Consider the following 22,570-nt stretch of genomic DNA (forward strand, 5'->3'; position numbering starts at 1 on the left):
TAGAAGAAACCAGATATTAGAACTCCCCAAATTAAGATCTTTAGTCTAGAAATACTAAAGCGCTGGGGAGGTTCTGAGACTCAGCCATGACGTGTTTCCCCCTGTGGTCTGCAGCTTGACACTATTACAGAAAATCTTTACAGGATCTCACAAAATAATTCAGATTGTCTGAAAACTTCTGAGACGTCTTACTAAAGTAATTCAGGATCTTGTCATGTAAAGGTAACCCTGGGTAAAAAGTAGATCTTCAGTAGTTAAATTAATTACTAATTCTTTTAGTATGGCCTCTTTTATTGGCATGGATATGCGCCTTATTTTAGAAATCTGAACGCTTTTAAACAAGTAATTTAAGGTTTTTCTTCTTACAAACAGACGCAGCTGAACCTGCTCCTTGAGAAGCTTCGCAGCACGGTGAGTGGACTGGTTGTTGTTATCCAGTTAGCACTAAATGCATTGTTATTAACGCACACGCTGAAATAGATATGATTAATTTTCTGTGTAGGGCTCAAGCTTCATACGGTGTGTGAAACCAAACCTTAAGATGGTCAGTCATCAGTTTGAAGGAGCTCTGATTCTCTCACAGCTGCAGTGCTCAGGTAGGAACAAAATCACCATCTGCAGCGTCTTGCCAAGGTATTTTAAGATGTTTGAGACGTTTATGAGTCTGATAATACTTAGCTTATGGCCTGGTCAAGAAACGACTCTAGAATTATGTATTTTTATAAACAATGATCTGCAAATATTTTTATTTATTTGCAGTCCTGTAAACCACATATGTTGAATCGGGCGAAAAAGCTTTGGTTCGAACTCTAGTTTTCTCCTGTGTTTCTCTCGTGTTTTCAATTAAGGTTTTTATTGCAAGATTTACATTAAAAAAATAGTTTTTTGAGTGAATGATGCAAAGTGAGAGGTAATATTTGTTGTTTGTTTTTTAAGATATATCTAGTAGAATTATTTCAAACTCTAACTGATTTCTGCGTTCTGGCATGATGGCACGTCGCTCCTCTTGCCATCATCAACACGCCAGTGTGCGTTCATGCCTGCAATCCACAGTGATCTGCTGTTTTTCTGGGATTATGTTGCCTCTTTAAAAGGTGTGAATCGAGTTCTACCTGTGATTTGTGAAACTGTTTGCGTACTGGGCCATTGCTCTCAAACATTTGGTTGCTAACACGTCTTTTGCCTGGAAATAATCAGAACTTATTTACCTCAACTCTATTCATTCGTAGTTTTTATGAGTTCGCCCACAGAATTTGCAACTTGGATGAAACAAAGACTGAAAAAAAGTTAATTTTTCTCTGAAGTCACAGCATCACAACAGAAGATTAATGATGCATTAAAACACATAAACATGTGTACTTACTAAACAGAAATACTTTAACAGCATCTTCCCTGATTTCCCTTTTATAAGTCCTGCTCTCCAGCTGTATTTCTGTGGCTTTAAAACCACAATTCTCTTCTTTAGGTGAATTCATTTTTGCTCATTAGTTTGCCTTAAAAGAAATCTGTTCAGTCCAGGAAATTGTTGCTTTCAGTGACGCATCTGCAGCATCAAACTTTTTAAAATCTTCTTACATGCTGCTCATGATCTTGTAAGTGTACTATGTTAAACCCTCAGCACACAATACCATTGTTTTAAATACAACCGCCATCCTCCTGTGACATTAGCTGCAGCTGTCTGAAACTCTTTATTTCAGGAATTGAGTTATTCTACATCCTGAATGTCCTAAATCATAGGTGTCAAACTGAGGCCTGGGGGCCAAACTTGGCTCTCATGTAATTATTTTGCCATTTTGACTGTCCAGTAGAGCTGGTCCGCCGTTGCATGGTCCATGCACCACCACTACGGTACTACAAATCATTGATTGTTCAGTCAGGACCCCCAGTGGCAACCTGGGGTAGAAGAGGAGCTTCCTGGTGTCTGTCTGGGACTGGTGTCCATCAGAGCAGGTCAGAGTGTAGCAAACCAAGCTTTAAAATGAAATAAAAAATAAATTAGAATTGGGTTAAATTAGAGACTCAACTCAGAAAGCTACAAACAGAGAAAGAAGAACATTATTTTTTTCATTGTCTATTAACATTTTATTTATATAACCTCAGGAGAAAGCCATGACCTAAACCTTTAATGCTGCTTATGTTCATGTTGGACTCATATGAACTCATATTGGTCTGATCCAGCTTCATTTTCTCTGCTGAACCACAAGGTCACACTGACATAAACTCACTGTGGTAGGAAAGTCAAACTATAACTGACCTCCAAGACTTATTGAATAAGGAAACGGTGAAGTGGTGAAGTTCCAGCACTTTATTTCAGAAACAGAGCAGAGATCACATAGATGGAAGTAATCGCACTCCACGGTCCGGCTGCAGCCCGTCTGCCCCGTTTCTGTCTGGCCTTCGCTCTCTCGTCGTACTAATACCTGACCGCAGCCTGGCCCTGAGACAAAACAAAGACGGTCTATCCCAGACTATCATTATCCCACACAGTAAATAAGCAAGCATTGGCCTTGCCAATCAGCAGACAGTGGAGCTGCAGTCCTCGTGTCTCCAGTGCTCAGAATAACACTTACCTACATCTTCTCAGACCTGGGGTCCAGACTGGTACCTTAGGATAGAAGCGTTGAAAGGAGCGCACACCGTTTTCTCCTGCATAAACGTTTGATAAATGAGGGCTAATGTGTTTGCACCTGTCAGGAATGGTGTCGGTTTTGGACCTGATGCAGGGTGGGTTCCCCTCCAGGGCTCCCTTCCACGAGCTCTACAACATGTACAAGGCGTACATGCCCGAGAAACTTACACGGCTGAATCCACGACTCTTCTGCAAGGTGGGCTTGATTTACTCTGGGTCAAACCTAATTAGTCGTTTAATTCGGTTAGTGCAACAAAGCCAGATTAGGAAGAGATGAACAGATATTTTACTGTCCTGCTTTGCTACCTGTCAGCCATGACTGAGGAACCTCTGACTGTAGGTTTGATCATTTCACAGGCTTTGTTCAAAGCGTTGGGACTGAACGATAACGACTTCAAGTTTGGATTAACTAAAGTGTTCTTCCGCCCTGGAAAGGTGATGTATTTCTTTACTTTGTGCTTGAGTAACAGAAGTTCCCCTCAAATAAAAGGCTCAAAGTGTGACATGTTTCTGTGTGCGTCAGTTTGCTGAGTTTGACCAGATCATGAGGTCCGATCCAGACCACCTCGCAGAGCTGCTGAAGAAAGTCAACAAGTGGTTGTTGTGCAGTCTCTGGAAGAAGGTCCAGTGGTGCTCCCTGTCTGTCATCAAATGTAGGTAGCCAATTCTGGCTTCTTTATAACTATGACAAAACAAATATTTTCTGCATTCTGGATAATTTAAAAGAATAAATAGATGCAATAATACAGTTTTTGTGGTGAAATTAAACAGTAATGTCTCAGCCATGAGAAGCCTTTTCTCTTCTGAATGGTTCATTTCTTTGCATCAGGAGCAGAGGCGTCACACAGCTCTGCCATAAAACACGACTTTATTGTCTAAACATTACAGAGCGAACATTTTAAACAGTGATAATCATTCGTTATTGCCGGTTAACACAGTCAGTGCAGACAGCGGCGTTAGCTTCCTGCATTTCGTAGTTTTACCTCTAACTCTAAGATTTCTAAGAGACTTGCAATGTTTGGTAATCTATCATATCTCATGATAAAATATCCTGAATGAGCAGCCAGCACACATCTTCTGTCCTTCTTCTTCGCTGGTGCTGAAAGGAGCCAACTCATCCTTCCATGCAGGAACAACAGAAACAATCAAAGATTTTCTTTCAGAGATTTTTTTTTTCCCTTTCTCACAAACTGGGATTATTGTCCCTTTACCCTGTTTTGGGAAGCCCAGATGATAATCTGATGGCTTTATAATCATTCTAAGAACCATGAATGGGCCACGTTCATCTGTCCAAACAGTTATACACAAGTAAGAACACCATGGGAACCTCAACCTGTCATAACTTTCTAGAAGGAGATTGGTTCTGTGTCCCGGAAATGTGTTTTTGTGAGAAATCTGTGAATCAGCCCCAGAACAAACATTAGCCCTCAGTAAACAGCCAGATTAGTTACAAAGGACGACAAAGTCATGAAGCCCTGATCTCAAAGCTCAGAGGGTGTGTGAGTAAGGTGGCCTACAAACCTGAACCGGTTCCACAAGTCAGGAGGAACGGGCCGAAATATCCACAAATGCATAGAAGCTTGTGTACGGATGGTTGGGTGTTGGACCCAAGTCAGTTTAAAAGACAGTTCTACAAAAAACTATGGAGAAAAATGTAAATTTATGAATCTGACCGTAATTTAAAACAGACCAAAACAATGTCCCTCACCCCGAGGTTCCACATAGTCCATGACCGCTCTGTTCCCTTCACGACCGTACGACAGAGTAAATACATTTTAATTAACGAGAACCAATCCACATCCTCCGTGACTTCTCCAAACATCACCGTCAGCGGACAAGCTCTCCGACGTTCACCGTCACAACACGGAACAAGTCTATTCTCTGCTCCGCTCCGGTCCGCTGGACTCCTGCCAGAGAGCAATGGCTCACTGTTTTCTACTGAAATTCCTATAAAATGGTGAATTGTGGGTTGAAATGTCTATTAACGTGAGCTTAAACACAATTACATTATTTTAAATACAAAAACATCTAAGGTTTTGGTGGCCAATGCACTCACCCATACTTGATGGAAGTAAAAATACGCCGAGTCGATGTATCATCAGTACTTTTTGTAACGCTGGTTGAATGAAAAGTTTTTATTTTCTCCTCCTTTAAATCCCCATTTTATGGCGTGAACTCGTACCTCTCATGCGCGTTCTCCTCGAGCTCCAAGGAACTGATTAACCGCTGATGCAGTAGGCGTTAATTTTCATGGCGAAGGAAGTGGAATCTGGGATCATTTTGTCATTCATAAACAAATTTAATGGCAGATGTTGAGGGGAACAAAAGGTGTCAACTCTTAAAGTAGCCGATTTCTCAAATCCATCATGAAAACTAAACTTGGTTAATGTCCTGTCATGGGTTTTAGTGAATAAAGCTAACACAAAAGTTTGATTTTGGTATTTATTATTATATTTTAGTATTATACTGCAGTTCTTCTTCTGTATGTTTTACTGTAGCATCAAATGCAGAGGGGGCCCGGGGCTGTCCTCGCATTAAACTCCCCCCTTTTCATTTCTTTTTGAATATTAAGATGAGACGCCTCCGGCCTTAAGGATCACTGAAGGACAGCCGTGTTACGCTCATCACCGAGCTGCTGATTTGCTCTGCCTGGCTTCAGCACATTTGTTTTTTATGCGTCAAATGAACAGACATCGGAGCTATAAGAGAACCACAGTCACCTATTGTTATGCTATTTCATCTTTAGACTCTGTTTCAGCTGTGTGAGGCTGAAATATATGTTCAGATGGACATTTGGTAACAATCTGTCCATGCATTGCATGAAAAGCAAAATATGACTTCTATTGAAAAATTAAAGTGAATTAGCAGCTGATAACATTAAATATTTTTGCATGTCTTTCTTTTTTTTTCCCTTCCCCAACAATAGTGAGGAATAAGATGCGTTACAGAGCTTCGGCCTGCATTAAGATTCAAAAGACTGTGCGCATGTGGCTGAGTAAGAAGAAGCATCAGCCGCGGTGAGTTTCAGCCATTCATTCTTTCTCTGCTACTTATTTGAACTGACTTACCCTGGTTGGGTAAGATATTTCTCTCTCCATCACACACACACGTCAAAATTACTCTAGATAACATTTTTGAATAACACAATACATCAAATTTATCCACATTGCAATATGATGCATACATATGCATATAGCAGAGAACTGCACTGACTGCAGTTAGTGTTAGCTCAATATGTAGTGTTAGTGCAAAGCATTTAGGCCCTCTATGCCTGTAATATTGCTGCACACTCCTTTAGTTTAATGCAGCAGCAAATGTTTTAGAAGGTTAAGAGGTTTTAAGGTTGTTTCAAAGCAAAAAGAGCTGACGTCGCAAAAGGTTGGATAGACTTCTCATTCTCTGGTGTCTGTTTGCTTTAAAAAAAAAAAGCTAATATTTTAGCCGTTTAATACATTTTGCTGTGTACTTTGAGTCTTTAGGAGTGCAGAAACTGTGGCAATACATCTGGCCGTTGGCTGGACTCGTGCAGCATCTAGATCTTGTAGTTTTAACCTCACCACCTGTGATAAATCCTTCCTCTCTTGCACCGTGCAGCTCCCATACTACGCCGTCACACTGAGACACAGGATGCTTTCTATCGTAGCTCTATAAAAGTTTATTACCAGCTGAGTAGAAAGTACAGTCCGTTTGAGTTTCCTGATGAAGAAGAGCCGTTGTTGGGCCTTCTTCACCAGGTGAGACGTGTTCAGGAGAGGTTGGAGGAGATGTGAATGTCCAGGAACCTGATGCTGTCATCACGTTCCACCTCCTCCCCCTGTATGTAGAAAGGAGCGTGTTCAGTCCTCCTGGACCTCCTGTAGTCTGTTATTACCTCTTTGGTCTTATTAGTGCTCAGGATCAGGTTGTTCCTGGAGCTCCGCTGTGTGAGACTGTGGACCTTTTCTCTGCGGTGGGTCTCATCGTTGGATATGAGACCCACCACAGTGGTCTTATCTGCAAATTTTACAGCCATGTTTGGGGAAAACTACCTCCGTCATTCTGTAGTTTTTATAAAAACATCCATAAAGATACTGAGTTCTCCGTCTGTTATGTTAAACTTGAATTTTGAGTGCCGTGTAAGTTTTGGTAAACAGGCTTTAAACCATAAATAGTTTTTATATAAAACAATTATTTTTTAATCCTTTTTATTCAGGTTAGTCCCTTGAGACTGAGTGTCTCATTTACACTAAAGACCTGTTTAAACACATAGAATTAGAACAATTTACAACAGCAATTACAAATTTTAATTTGACCGAACATATGTTGCATATGTACAAATGTCTAAATAAAACAAGTACAGTTTCCTATAGACCCAGACTCCAGTCATTTTGATAAATTATCCAAGTGTGAGTAGACTGGACCGCTTCAGCTGGAGCGGCCTGAGAAGGAGAAGGCCTTTTTCCCCAGCTCTGTGCGAACTGCAGCAACTCTGAAGGAAACATAGCAGAAAGTGATTTTGTGTCTAAAGTAACTAAACAAGTGTGGTGGCACCCTATTGAGAATAGATTCATAAATGAACAAATACTAGAGCAAGAGTCTGTGCATGTGTAGTGAGGGCCAGCTCACCAGTGGAGGTAGTAGTCAGGTTTCTGACCTGGCTAAAACACAATTAGCAGTACAGGTCATTAGCAAGTATTTGACAGCATTTAATGCACTTGAGCCAAGTAGTAACACTTGAACTGAAGTGTGACTGATTCTCTGCTGAACAACTACATTTATTACCTTCTGCTGGAAAAGGAAATTCTTTGTTCTGAGAAGAAACAGGTAAAGATTCATCTGTGAGGACAATAATAACCAGAGCCAAGTAGAGACCCACTAACCTGGAGACATGCAATAGTATTTTCTCATTTCAGAGTGTTTACTGTAAAATAAAGGATTTTGTTTCCCGTATAAGCTATATTTTTGCTCTTCTGAAACAGAATCGAAGGTCTGGTGAAAGTTCAAAAGCTGAAGAAACACATGGAGCGTTTCAACGAGGTGGTGAACGGGCTCAAAGAAGGAAAACAGGAGATGGCCAAACAAGTAGGCGAGCTGGCGGCAGCCGTAGATGCTCTGTCAGCGAAGATAAAGGTAAATCAGTCCTTTCATTAACGATCTTTTACCCATAGAAGAAACAAATATCTGGATTTTTATTTCACTTAACCTCAGAGGTTTAAGTCAGGTTTTTGTTCTCTATCTCTGTGTGAAGTGAAGCCTGTTTTCAGATTATTGTGTAAAACCACCAGCAGTTTTTATTGTTTACAGCGGCGGGGCGGCCATCTTGTTTTACCAGCATGATTCACAGCTTGGATTTTTTGAATTCAGGCCAAGTCCCAAACGAAATGCTTCACATAAAAGCAAGTTTTTAAAATAATTGCTTTAATTTATTTTTTTTAAACGAAAAGGAGGACAAAAAAAATCAATTACAAACAATCCGATTAGGTACGATCAAATCTGAGATCTTATTTGTAAGCCGTATCGCCCAGCCCAATATTCAACCTGAACAGGTCCAATCAGCTCATCTTTTAATACGACCCTGCCATACCTCACCTCCACTTTGCCAACGGTGGAGTTGAAGTGGATCCCTGTGATCATTTCTGATCCAGTTAAGAGCCCAACCCTCTGGGCCGTCAATAATCAGCGTCACCTCATCAGTCCATAGAACCTGTGAGGAATCTGTCCTCAAATATTCCTTGGCTTCGTACTGATGCTTCACCTTATCTGTCTTGTTCAGTGGTGGTCCAGTTTCAGCCGTCCTTACCTTGGCCGTGTCTCTGCGTACTGAACGCCTGGTACTTCTGAGCTCGGCAGGAATGTTGCCGTTCTGGAATATGACAGCTCTGGAGAAGAATAGGTTCCTCGTAGCTTCATGTTTGATTTGTCTCAAATCTTTGGTAGTTTTGGTAATATTTGCCTCTTTTTTTTCAAGTTTCCTGTGACTGTATTGACTCATAAAACGTTTGATTGCTCTGTCTACAGTCTACTGTCTCTGGTGTTTTCACCCCTAAACGAGTTTTCATCATTTTTGACTTTGCAAAGTCGGTTAAAACTTTTTTTTTTTTAGCTCTTACCTGAGGAATAGAAGCTGCCCCATAAATATGCACACCTTGATAGATGGTGTGATGTCCTCAGGTCACTCCTTTCCTCATTACACAAACACATACCAGCTGACATGCCCGAATCCAATAAGCATTAAAGTTCATACAGCCTGGAGTTAGAAAATATGCAGAAAATAATGATTGGGGGAACTCGATTGCTTAAAAATTGTGCAGTGTATTTTAATTGGAACAGCTATCTGAGTTTATGTTGTTGCATTCTAATATCAGAGGAGCATATATAGGTTTTTATATTTTTTTTCTTCCTCTGGCTCCTTTCTACTGATGGAATTTTAAATAATGTGTGTTCGAGTTTATGTAGTAAATATTGATTTGTGAATGTTGAAACGCAGTAAGTGAAGCAGAAATTTGCAAACCCAACGTGGCTGTTAATTTCTGCATGTGTTGAGTGTCATAGAGTCCAATTATTTATTTTTTTACCTGGAGCAGTTTGGGTTTTATAAAGTTATCCATTCAGGCAAGAAAAAGGTCAGCTTTTTCTTTAGGCCTCTCTGACTCCTGTTTATTTGGTTACTTATGTAAATTTGGACACCTTTATTTACAATTGTCTGACTGTATAATTCACCATAACCTTATTTAAGAGTTTGGGGCTCTTTTCTCATTCTTTCTCCAAGAATCAATGTTTTCAATCACCTCAGGCGGAGAAGAGCTTGTGAAAAAGACTCTGCTTATCTCCAATAATTTAATTCGGTGAATTTGTTTTGAGGAGTGATCAATCACAGTTGGTTAGCTAAATCCCAGCTCTCCCCACCCAATATTCAGCCTTTATTATTCAACCCTTAAGGTGCAGCAAATAATCGGGAACACGATTTCATGCTATTTGAATTCGGTGCTCAAAATTCTCCAGTAGCAGCGATGCCATTTCTCTACGCCGCAGTTTCCTCCATGTAATTACCAGGTGTAATTATGGTGTTCATTGGTATCCTGATTGACACTAAGGAGCCACTGACCTGGTTTCTTGCTCTCTCTCTCCATTCCAAACGCTTTTTCCGTGTTAACTGTTGGTCTATTAGCATCCCTGCTGTCAAACACATATGTTATTCTGAAGGTTCAGCAATTGCTCGTGGCGTAGCGTGAATAATTCATAAGACGCCAATGGCTGTCGTTCAGCCCTCTGTACATCTGGGACAGGACCTTGTCATCTCACCTCCTCGTGTCACAGTCAGAGACTCACAACGCATTGACCTCTCCTCACTCCTGCCTGACGGATATTTGCAGAAATTGGACGTTATGACTGCAAAGTGCAACTTACAGACATTCTGTCTCTGTGTCCTACGCCTGGCCACTTGGGAAGCTCGTAGAAGATGCATTATGTTGCCAATCTACTGCCCTTACTAATCAATACTACTGTCCTGAATGACCTCTTTAGCTTTTACTCCTGCAAATTCAGGATATTTTTACATCCTGTAAGATTTGAGTATAAAAAAATCTCCTTGTAGTCTTCCTACTCAAATAAAATTGCATCTTTTAACACACCATCTTTTAAAGTGCATCTTATAGTTTTTTACACTTTCACTTTTCAGCTTCGTTACAGCTCATTCACATTTCTGAAATCATGAAATTTGTAAAAAGGAATAAAATAATACCTAAGAAACCTCAAGGTAGCTGAGAGTGTGAACTAATGGGAGAGAAAAGTGATGAATTCCCATTTTAATGGTACATTTAGGCATCAATGTATGGCGGAAAAAGAAAACTCCTGATATAGCGAACTCTGGAGCTCCGATTAAGGCTGCTCGATCTCGATGTATGGCAAATATATTGTGATTGCGTTAATTGTGGACAATATCCATACCGCAAAGGACAGTTTGAAGTGAACTAATCGTTGACTGATATATTCCAAGTGTGATGAACTTGCATTTTTCATGCTAATGTCATAGTTATCCACTCTGACAGAGTCTCGGGGCAGCAGACGCTCACACCGGACACACGATATTACTGAAAATGCTGAAGGTCACAAAGTGATGGAAGCACAGAGAAGGAAAGAAAATAAAGTAGATGAATATCTCAGCTGATATCGTCAACACAATATTTACCAACATTATTGCAATGGCAGGACTTTCTGATATCATGCAGCCCTGACTCCAGTTTAGGGTCGGCTTAACAGACATAGTGAACCACTGCCCTGCCGAGAGATTTGTACCGCAAAGGTATTTTGTCATTTAGGCTGTGCGTCCACATGGATGCAGCATTTTGGGAGACCATAAACGATCATCTTTGAAACCGGTGGATAAATATTTGTTTATGTTTCTTTGGCAGCTTCACGCCGCCACATACCTACTACAGCCTTTTCAGTTGTGCTGCATCCTCTCATGTCGACACATAGTTTTTCTTAATCGTTTATATGAAGATGCACCGTGTTTGTCTTTGTGTAGACAGTGCCTCAGGTAGACATAGTTCCTGCTCGGGTTTTGGTCAGTGTTGTTACTCGTGTGCTGTTAGACCAGTCCTCCCATTTATCCCAGCGTTTACTTCATATAATGCTGCTCTGTCTTCCCACACCTCCACTTAGTTGCAGCTGAGCTGAGTTCTGCTGGAGGTTTCTTCCAATTAAAAGGGTGTTATCACTTTCCACCATCGCCTCATGCCTGCTCAGTGTAAGGGATTATTGTGGAATTAATGACTTGATGCAATCAGCTAGGCATTCTTAGATTGGTGTTTCTTTTACCAATTGATATTTTTTCAATTTGACTGCATTGTATTATACATATTTATTGAAACTGAGTCTGACAATGTGATTAAATGTGTATTGTTTTTATATTTTTCTGTATATTCAATTCAATTTTATTTATATAGCACCAATTCACAACATATTTGATCTCAAGGCTCTTCACAAAGTCAAACTCAATCAAATCTTCCAGACAGGTTGGTCAGAAAGCATTCACTCCTCCCGAAAAAGTGTAAAGCCACAGTCTGTTAATATATTTTATATTATATTTTTCACAACAGCTTGTGACTTGGACGTAAAATGTCCCTTCAAGTTAATACTAACCATGGAGTGATTTAAAGGTTAAAACAGTTAACAGGTAAAATGTTGATTATATCATCAGAAAGCAGCTGATGTCAAACACTCTCCTCAGGAAGAGAATAAGAGTTTCGCCTCAAACTGTTTTTGTTGCTACACATGGATTAAAGTTGATTTATAGCCAATTGCATATTAGCAGATGTTTTGTGTTGCCAGAAAGAGCACTATCCACAGTAAAAGAAAGAGCTTTCTTTCCCCATAAGCTTTAGTTACATTTATGGTCTGGCTGCTGATTCCCTGCTCAAGCAATCTCTCCCAGCTGCAGCATCAACTTTGTTCTGTCTTTTTTCCTCAGGTTTGCGTTATTCCTTTTATTAAATCCAAGATTTCAATGGTTTATAATCCAGGGCCAAAATTGTGGTTCCAACAGTCGCTGTCCTGTCCTGCTTCAAACCTCCAAATTCACCATTAAACTCACAGCATATTTGATTTTCTGCTAATAAATCATCAAAAGAGTAAACACATACACACAAAACAAAGAATAAATTGCAGACCAAGTAATTCAATATTAATCTTTTAGGGGGAACTAGTTTTTGGGTTCATGTTTTTGTTCAGTTTTTATCTTAATGGTGCCGTCCTGCCATATGAACCAATCACGTCTGGCTACAGATGCTCGTCATCCATCTATGAAAGTGCAAATCCAATTTTGAGACGGTGATTCAAAAAACTATCATAGTGTCAGAAAAGTGAGTTTTAGAATCGCAGTACCTACCTGCTTTTAAAATGAGAGGACCAGCTCATTGTGTTTTATGTTTTCTAATTAGTTTTAGCTTTTCTGGCTCTGCCAATATTGTTTTTTTGTTTTTTTGCCTTCAAGACTAAATCCTTCAGGTTTTTTTAAGCTTTTTATATTTCCTCTTCCTTATTGGTGGCAATGACCTTTTCATTTGTGTCGGTTTGACCTCCAGGGCACAGTGATGACCCGAAAAGAGATCGACAGCGAGTACCAGGGGCTGGTGAAACGCTCTGAGCAGCTGCTCGCCTCCATGCAGAAGAAGAAACGGGAGGAAGAAGAAACGGAAAGACTGAAACACATCGAGAAGGAGATGGAGAAAGAGAGGAGGAGGAGGGAAGAGGAAGAGCAGCGACGTAAACAGGAGGAAGAAGACAGAAGGCTGTGAGTGAAAAAGATTAAAGGACAAATGCTGTTTGCAAATTAATCATGAGATGGATTTCATTTCTTTTATGTGCCTTTTAATAAGTAAAACATTCTGTTTTTCCAATATTTTAGCAAAGCAGAGATGGAAGTGAAAAGAAAGCAGGAAGAGGAAGACAGAAAAAAGAGAAAGGAAGAGGAAAAAGTTATTCAGGTTTGGACCTTCAACAATAAGTTTCTTCTTTTATCAACATCGACGAACAATTCTCATGCAAATGCGTTTTTTGAAATAACTGATAAAATTAATTAAGAAAAAGTTGATTAATTAAATGTATGCATCCCCTGCTGTGATCTTTGAGCTTTTTGTTGTCTGGTGATCGGCCATTTCTGCATGCCATTGATCGAGGAAACTAGTGGACGAAACTTGTCCCATTCAAACATCTACATTAAAGTCCTGTTTACTTTGTCTTACATGTATTTTTTGTAATAGGACCTAGTATTTCCTGGGGGATGCTTGTTAATTTAGTTGAATCTGTTTCTTCTGTGTTGCACTGGTTGCATTACCGTAATTGTTCTTGTTTGAAAAAATAATATTTATGATTAAAAACTGATTCTTTTTACAACAGGAAGAGAAAATAAAGTCCAAATTCCATAATGAAGTGTTGGTTTGAAGCCGACAGGGGCGTAGCTTGAACTTTCAGTCTCATCTGTCCGAAGGATATTATTCCAGAAACTCTTTGTCTACGTTTTTGCAAGGAAACTTTGTTTGTTAGATAGCATGTGCAGTCTCTTCCTGTTTTTAAGGGCATGCACTCTCATATTAACAGTTCCCGCAAGGTCCCGCTGAAGAGTGGTTAGCACTCTTTACCTCACAGCAAGAAGGTCCCAGGTTCAAGTCCTGGGCTCGGCAGGTGTCTTTCAGTGTGGAGTTTGCATGTTGTCCCTGAGTCTGCGTAGGTTTCCCCTGCGACTAAAAGAAATGCTGGCCAGGTCGGCCATTAGTGCCAGCGCTCAGTCGCAGCGGCTTAGGCTAGCCCTCCATCTGATCTACAAAATTAATGATTATAACAAATAAAAAAACATCTTATATGATGGTCTGATGTTTATATAAGATAACCCTTATGTAAAATACAAATTTTCTAATCATTTGCACCTTATGTGTGTGATTTTAGCCATTTTAGGTGAGAAGAATGTGTTTGTGTCTTTGTGCACATGGTAGATGATACGAATTAGAGAATGCTATATATTAATTCAATTCAATTCAATTTATTTATATAGCGCCAAATCATGAAACATGTCATCTCAAGGCACTTTACAAAATCAAGTTCAATCATATTATACAGATTGGGTCAGATTATACAGATTGGTCAAAAATGTCCTATATAAGTAAATATATATAACAACCTGATTCCAGTGGCTAATCTGAGAGGGGTATGGTTCGTGCAAATTACACAGAAACCACTTTCTTCCTCTATAAGCTTTAGATACATTTATGGTCTGGCTGCTGATTCCCTGCTCAAGCAATCTCTCCCAGCTGCAGCCATTAAACTGACACTTCATTATCAAACACCATATTACATTATCTGCTAAAAAATCATCAAAAGAGTACACACACACAAAACAAAGAATAAATTGCAGACCAAGTAATTAAATATGAATGTTTTTCTATTTTTGGGTTTATGTTTTTGTTCCGTTTTTATCTTAATGGTGATAAAATTACACACAATCAGATAAAGTGTGTGCTTTTTTTTTTTTTTTTATCTGTGCTTACAGGCAGAACTGGATGCACAGTTTGCTCTGGAGCGCGAGGAACAGGTCCAGCGTTCTGCCATACTGGAGCAGGAGCGAAGGGACAGGGAGTTAGCCATGAGAATCGCTCAAAGCGAGGCTGAACTCATCAGTGAGGAAGGCCAGGTGGATGCAGGCCTGCGCAGGTACCGTGAATATGGAGTCAATGCATGGTGCAGCATGCATAGCCCTTTAGACAGTGACTCTGCATTTTGCACGCTGGCCTTCAAATGCATAAGTAACTGATGTTTTCCTGTTGCTGTTTTCTCCAGTGATGACTTCTTTTCATCCTCAGCCAGAGTCATGTAAGCTATCGGATCCAGGTGTAACTAACACCATTCGTAGTTGTTCACTTACTCCTCTTACTCCCCACTGTAGCACCAAATCTCTCAGCTGCTTCAAATAAATGCACAGAAATATGCTGCCAATAATAATACCACAGTAGAATGCCTCATTTTCAATTGTTCAACAAAAGTGGGGAAAAAAAGGTTATGCATCATTAATCAATGATATTGATGATTTTTATGATTATTTTCTTTCTCATTCAGAATGATTTATCATGAGGCTGGTACATCTAATTTTAAAACTAATGAAAGTGAAATGTATATGATCTTATTGTTTCTCTGGTTGAATTGGTTTTGCACTCTTCAGTGGGAAAATCATGTCTTCAAGCATTCTGGGACTTTCCAATTATTTGATCTGTGTTTTCTAAATCAAAGTTTTACTGTGGTAATTAATGCTATAATAGCCGCAAACTGTGGCGCTAGTTTCAAAATAATTAACTTCACGACAGCCTGATAACATACTTAACTAAGGCATATAGATCATATTTTATCACTAACTTTAGGTTTTTAATTCAATTCTAATCAAAAGTCCTTTTTTAATCCCATAGGGAAATTAAATGTTGTAATGATTGTCCTCACAGTGCTGCCTGCTTTGTTCAGATGCCAGTGGGGCTGTTGTAGCAGGTGAATAAGTTCCTGAAAGGTCCTTATTTGCTTGATTAGGAGGACCAACACAAGGCTCTCCAGGACATTCACCGGTCTACAGTGGTTTAGGACTTATATAGAAAAAGGCTGGAGGTCTTCCATGACATTGGAACCTTCTCCTCGGTCAGGTTACATTTGAATAGATGCTGCAGAATCCCACTTAGCTGGTCCACACAGGCTATCAGGGCAGACACCCTGTGGACCTGCAGCCTTGTCCCTGTTGCTTCAACACCCAATTTATTAACGCAGATGGGCAAGATGGGGATATGAAGGTAGTACCAGCATCTCGTGTTTTAGCTGAAAACAATGAAGGCGAAGAAGCAGGATTTATGATCATCGTCTATGATAGGGGTGTAACTTGAAAGGTGTGGACCAAGGAAGAATGAGAGGTCGGTTTTCTGCGGTAGGAGAAGATGATGCTGAGCTTGATCCTGACCAGAAAACGTGTTCCTTTCTTGTCCTCTGTCCATATGTTCATGTATTTGACCTTCCTTCAGTTTGAGCCCTGTGATCTTGTTGATCCCTGACCACACGGTTCTTTGAGCTGGTTCACACAGTGTGTACTCTACAATAACTCCTTGTCTTCCTCCCTGAAGGCTCTTGTTTTCTTGTCTTTCATTGCCAAAATATCTTACTCTTCTGGTGGGGATCATGTTGTACATATAGAGATTTATGTAGTTTGTCACAGTCTCAGTTGTGGTTCAGATGTTATCTCCATGTGGCTCACATAGAGCATCATAATGAGAAGATTTTCTGACCATCTTCTCGCTGTTCTTTTGTCACTGGTTGTCTATAACAAGGGATTTGTGCAGCTAGTAGAGAAAAACAATATCATGATCTGATTTTCCACGAGTAGGTCTTGCAACAGGGATGGAAGCATCTCTTACATTTGCAAAAAAAAATATGTTTTGTTTTCTCTGGTGGTGTTGCTGACATACTGTCAAAACATGGAAAATGTAACGGAGAGTAAGGCAGGATAATAATCTTCCAGATATTTCCATAAGTGGATTAGAGGTGATGTGTCTGTAGCTCAGCAACAACTGAACTGATGAGCTCACATGCATTGTCGGCCACAACTGATGGTTAAATGTATATTGCTGCTAAAATAATACTGGTGAATTCTCTTGAATAGTAATGATGGAAGAAAACATGCAGTGAGCAGTTTGATGTCTGGGCTACATGGATGATATTGCTCAGCGGCATGTCGTGGATAACACTATGTTGCCAATTAGCACTGCTAGTCAACTTCCTTTGCTTTTGCCACTCCTCTGCAGGTCTCTGTCTGTAGTGATTGGAAAGTAAGTCAGAGAGACATTAGATTTGGATGTTTATTCCTGCAGCCACGTCTCAGTGAAACACATTTATCTGCGTTCCAGTACTCTGGCAGGATTCTTCTCTGTACTTAAAGTTCATCTATTTTGTTTGCCTGGGATCTCCTGTTCCCCATTAGGATGTATAGAAGAAATGGTTTTAACTTCCTCCTTCTCTCTCTGTGCTTTGCTCAAGCTCTGCATCCACGGCCTCTTCTCTTTAACTCATCTGGGGATTTGCAGTCATAGTTTTGGTATTATTTGAGTTTTGAAAATTTTGTCTGTTTTAAAACAAGTTTGTTGGTATTAGTAATGCATCATAGCTAATTATGATGCGTTACTCCAGCTGCTCACGATCCAAAATAAGTTTGGGGGGAAAAAAAACAAGGTATTAAACTGAAAAGTATGGGGAAAATGTAAAAAAAGAATAAGTCTAAAGGAGAAAATACACCGGGCACGTAACGTAAGCAGCACGATTTACAGGCGTGTTTTTAAAACTGTAAATTTACACCAGACGCTGCGAAGTACGCTGGACAGCTGCGCGTTTCTGCTTTGAACAGAATTATCGTCACATGGAAAGAGCACCAGGTAGAAGGGTCGCCTTGGTGTTCCTCAAGTTGACGAAGGGTTGTGAGAGGACAGACAGAGAGCTCAGTAAAAATTAATGCATCCCATCCATCAGCAGCGTCAACAAAGTGACTTCTACCACCTTGTGGCCGGACTGAGACTCTTGTTTTGGGAAACTTTCGGAAGTGAACTTTGACACAGGATGTAGTTTTACCGTTTATTTTATTCTCTGCAAAACAGGCCTATACGCGTCTGAAATTAGAACTTCAATCTAATTTAGGCGCCGCGTAGCGTAAATACATGCGTTGTAAACATGTATTATGCTTCTAGTGTACATTGGTTGACTAATTATAATGAAAAGCTAACCTAAGCGTAGGACGCGCGTATACTGCTTTGCTGCGTTCATGCGCCACAATGCGTTTGGAGTGTTTCCTCCTTTAGGTGTCAGAAGTACTCCAAAAACCTGCCACCTTGTGCAGCACTGTTCCAGAATAGTACCACACAGGTAACAAGATGAAGGTAGATGCACAGAATATAAAACTGGGCTTTTTTACACCAACGCCCTCTCTACTTTCCATGGATTTGTAAATGTTAGTAGTAGCTCATTAACGTAATTATGTTTTTATCACTCCACAAGTTTCCCACCCATTTTCTGCAAAAATGCTCAGAAATGTAAATACACTCATCAGTAGGGTTGGGAATTGATAAGATTTTCACGATTCCGATTCCCTTATCAATTCTGTGAAACGATTCGATTCCTTTTCGATTCCAATTTGGGGAAATAGGAGAACAAACAGTTTGATGATGAGCATCAACTTTGTTTACTTAACTATCACACGACCTTACAAACTAACAAGGTCAAGATGTCCACAGCAAATGTGCAACTAGAGTAACATTTATCTTTGTTTAAATAAAAAAGGAATATAAGAACAAACTTAAATACAGTAGATGAGTTGTTTAGAATACAAGAAAATGTAAGTTTCTTGTGACAGTTGCTTATTAATCTCTCTTTAGATAACCTCAGTCATCTAAATCTAACGGAAAAGGCATCTGTTTAATGAAAAAGTATTACGGGAAATAAACTCATCTCCCCCTGATTTAAATAAACGAGCATCACCTTTCTGTCGCTCCCTGAACTGTGTTGCAACTTCATAGCATGTTTCGTTACATCCACTGCAATAACTAGAATCATGTATTAATTCCAGCTACCAGTAGTTCTAATTAAACATGCTACCAATGAAGGGCTGGATTAACAAGAAAGGCAAACTCCCTTAATAACCCCAAAGAGAGGTAGGAAATTGGTTTATTTCCAGGAATGGCATATGATTTACTAGGAACCAGCCAGTGATGTAAAACTAGCTACTTACCACCAGAGCTGCCTTCCATGCTGGTCGTAACTTTAGCTTCTGTCCGGTAAGAATCAAAAACACGGCATTCGTTAAAATGTATGCCATGTTGTGTGCGCAGGCATTTCTGCCTGTTGGATCTATTTCCTCTCGCGGATGTATATGCCACTTTGCAATGATTGCAAAGCGCCTCGTTGCCATCTTTCTCTTCTTTAAAATGAAGCCAAACTTTCCCCGATGGGCCGCCATTTTTTTTGTTTTGCTTTAGGCCTGGTCACGTCGTGTGCAAGTTACACACACGTGCTTACTAAATGCCGTGTGCGTAACTTGCGTAAAAAAACGTTGTGCTACCATTGTGCTGCTCAGAGCCGCAGCACGACGGAATTGAAAAGAGAATCGTTTAGCTAGCTGCCAAACGGTGCCATGGAATTGAAACACACGGAACCGGTTCTGAACAGGAACCGGTTTTTGATTCCCATCCCTACTCATCAGTGTGATTCTGATATTAATTTATAATGAATTAATTATTAATTGTTTTTGGGGTGGACATGACAGGGAAGGTTTTGAAAACTTTTTAAAAAGCCTGAGCAGTATAGATAGTTTTTTGTTATTATTGTTGCTCAAAAACCAATATTACATCAAAATTAATGTTATCAAATATTAGCCCAGGCAAGAATATGACCTCATTCTAGCTATTCCATTTGTGAAAAATAGTTCAGATTTTGTCTTTTTTCCTTTAAAAAAGTTAATGGCTCTCATGCCAAAAGGGCATAGAGTAAATAAAACAAACATCGGTTCTATGTTTAGGTCTGATTTATCTGGTGTGTATGGTGTAGTGAAAGGGAAGAAAAAAATTAAATTGACCTGTTTTGGGTCTAAGGATAAAAAGCGTAGCAAAATGTTAAAGGTGCCTCAAGGGTTAAGCACAAAGTGGCTTCGCTATTCATCAGAGTCTTGACAGCAAACAGATGTTTTACTGAACATACTTAAATCTGTGTTATGTGTACAGAGGAGAGCTTTTGTGCATACCGGTCCTCGCGGCTCTGCTTGTCGCTGAGGAACTTTGACAGGATCTCAGCTTCCGCCTCTACTCTTCAGTCAGCCGTTTTCCTTTTAACCTGCTGCCAGGAGCAAAGAGCTGGCCATCGCTCCACTTCCACTTCTTCTTCCTGCAACAAAATCAAGGCTTCTTTTCAGATTTACGACCATTCCACAGCGGCACATCGCAGCCAGAATTACAATGATCCTAAATCCGTTTCATCTTTCCAGTCAGTAAGATTTCTAAAAGATAATGTAACGATTCAGAGATTAAAAGCCTCTTATCCGGAGACACTGTGCTGACTGTAATTAGGAGAGGCAAATCCCTTCATTCCTATTACAGAGTTAGCTGGTTTGACTCAGCGGGAGGGCTGGAAACGTAAGCAGCAATCTGTGAAGTATCTGAAATACATCTGTTACTATTAATCTGATTTATATAAAAGCCCCACGTGTTTTATTTTGATTTTCATTCTTTTCTGTTCTTGAGAGTGGTGTTAAAAACAGAATCACAGCAATGATGGAGGAGATAAACAATCTATTGCTTCTGAAAAGCTCTTTGCCTTTAAATTTTGCCATTTTAACCTTCTTCATCAATTCTCACACCTCCTGAAATGTAAAACTGAATCAGCGTTCATATTCATTAAACAGTCCGCTTATCTCCACGGCTGTCACCTTACCTTCATCTGTTCCTACCTGCAGGGGTCCCCAGGTGCAGGCGACCAAAGTTGCTGCTGGCGTGAAAAAGTATGATCTCAGCAAGTGGAAATATGCCGAGTTGCGCGATGTCATCAACACTTCCTGTGGTGAGAAAATCCTGAATCCTCTCTCAAGCGCCAAGTTTGCTTGTGTGTGCTCTAATTCCATTACAAGAAGATTAAGGTGTGAGAGTTGTTAGTAAAATTCATGATCCCACTGTTTTTCCCACCTTCACTCCCAACACATTTACAGTTTTCAGGCACAATGTTAAATAATTCTGCACCAGCTCATATTTTGGCACTTAATGATAATCAAATTGATTCAGTGCTATCTTTCTACATCAGCTTTTCCTCTGTTTGTCGTTTCTTGCTTTGTAGTTGAGTTTTTTTAGCTGTCAAAGTGTCTGTTGAAAGTCTCCAGCTCCAGCTGTGAACATGATTTCTTTACTAAAAGAGCAAATTTGAGGATTTTCACACATCTGCTGCTGCTCGTTTCTGTGCCTTACACTGTAAAAACGGAACTAAAACTAAGTAAAATATTCTTAATTTGATAAGAATATCTGACAATGGAATGAGTATTTTGACCCTTAAAATAAGATAATTAGATAAACAGCACTTGAAGTAAGATGATAGAGATGAATATTTCCTATTTTAAGTGCAAAAATCTTATTCCATTGGCAGATCATCAACACTTGCCAACTAAAATCAAGGACAAACACACAAATTTCAAGAAAATTGTACTTGCTTTTAGCTCCCTTTTTGCAGTGTGGTGATGAAGAGAGGAGATACTGCTGCAAAGAGATTAACTTTTCTGCATCAGTCTCAGCCAACCCCATCCTCAGTCAGCTGAAGACCTTTGGCTGATTTACAGATAGATGCTTCTCTTATTTCCCAAGAACTTTGAGATAATAATCATTGATCCTGTCAATCATGTTGTACAAGTGCACCATTAGAAATATAACCGATCAAAAGATGCTCTTCACTGTGTTATTTATTGAATGTATTATTAATTTGTCTTAATCTTGTGATACTAAAGTAAAGCCTAACACCATAATTTCTTAATCTCTGTATCTCAATAACTGGTAATAGATGTAAATCTGTTTTCTTTAACTAATTTAATACTTTTATTAAATTAAATTCTTTAAATTCTTTTTTGTGCTTTTATATGTAATGGTTTTATGTGAGTTTTAACAAAGATTTCTTCATTTTGAAAGACATTGATCTGCTGGCAGCATGCAGAGAGGAATTCCACCGTCGACTGAAAGTCTATCACTCCTGGAAGTCCAAGAACAAGAAACGAAATGATGACGGGAGCGACATGAGGGCTCCTAAATCTATCACTGACTACGGTTTGTAAATTACATTTTTATTCTCATCATCCTATTGCTTTGATGATGTCCTCTGGAAGGAGGAAACTGTCTGCATACGGTAAATAGCACATAAACGTAATCAGCTACGGGCACATCTCATTACAAAGACAGGAGATTAGGGCTGGACAATATAGAAAAAAAAAAGCATTTCGATAGAATAGAAATCATCGATAATTTGATAACCTATTTTTATATACAGAACACACAACTAACTTTTTACCAAAACTGCAAGTTTAAAAAAAAAAAATGCGTGCTCTCTGAACTCTTTGAAGGGGGCGGAGCTTCCTAGGTCTGTGTTTGTGATTGATTGTGATTGGTTTGTGACTGTAAAATTAACCTACACGATTGGCTAGAATGCAAAAGGAAGGAAAACTGTTTATCTATTGAACTTTTTACTGACTGATCATCAATATACGTCTATTGATCGTTATATATTGTTATTGAATTATAATTATATTATTATATCTACAGCAGATTATGGTGAAATGTGCTTATTTGCACTTTGAACAATGCTTTGAATATCAGAAAGCAACAGTGTAAATAACCTTTCATTACTTTTAATAATCACTAAATTTGATGGAAATAC

General features: G+C 39.4%; 1 protein-coding gene across 5 annotated transcripts in view; it reads left to right on the top strand.

The window, feature by feature from the left end:
- myo6b (myosin VIb) overlaps positions 1-22,570 on the top strand; it is a 68,220-nt gene that overhangs the window by 40,775 nt on the left and 4,875 nt on the right. For 3 of the 5 annotated variants that reach the window (XM_012867808.3, XM_021319141.2, XM_012867809.3), the window contains 13 exons: positions 373-411; positions 503-596; positions 2,695-2,825; positions 2,987-3,064; positions 3,153-3,282; positions 5,556-5,646; positions 7,588-7,738; positions 12,694-12,902; positions 13,017-13,095; positions 14,655-14,815; positions 14,942-14,974; positions 20,619-20,722; positions 21,829-21,963. In XM_012867808.3, coding sequence (XP_012723262.2) covers positions 373-411; positions 503-596; positions 2,695-2,825; positions 2,987-3,064; positions 3,153-3,282; positions 5,556-5,646; positions 7,588-7,738; positions 12,694-12,902; positions 13,017-13,095; positions 14,655-14,815; positions 14,942-14,974; positions 20,619-20,722; positions 21,829-21,963 — 1,435 coding nt within the window. The remainder of the gene's footprint in view (positions 1-372; positions 412-502; positions 597-2,694; positions 2,826-2,986; positions 3,065-3,152; positions 3,283-5,555; positions 5,647-7,587; positions 7,739-12,693; positions 12,903-13,016; positions 13,096-14,654; positions 14,816-14,941; positions 14,975-20,618; positions 20,723-21,828; positions 21,964-22,570) is intronic. The other 2 variants (XM_012867810.3, XM_012867812.3) reach the window with 1 other exon arrangement.

The sequence above is a fragment of the Fundulus heteroclitus genome, chromosome 19 (assembly GCF_011125445.2).
Source record: "Fundulus heteroclitus isolate FHET01 chromosome 19, MU-UCD_Fhet_4.1, whole genome shotgun sequence".
Classification (NCBI taxonomy): domain Eukaryota; kingdom Metazoa; phylum Chordata; class Actinopteri; order Cyprinodontiformes; family Fundulidae; genus Fundulus; species Fundulus heteroclitus.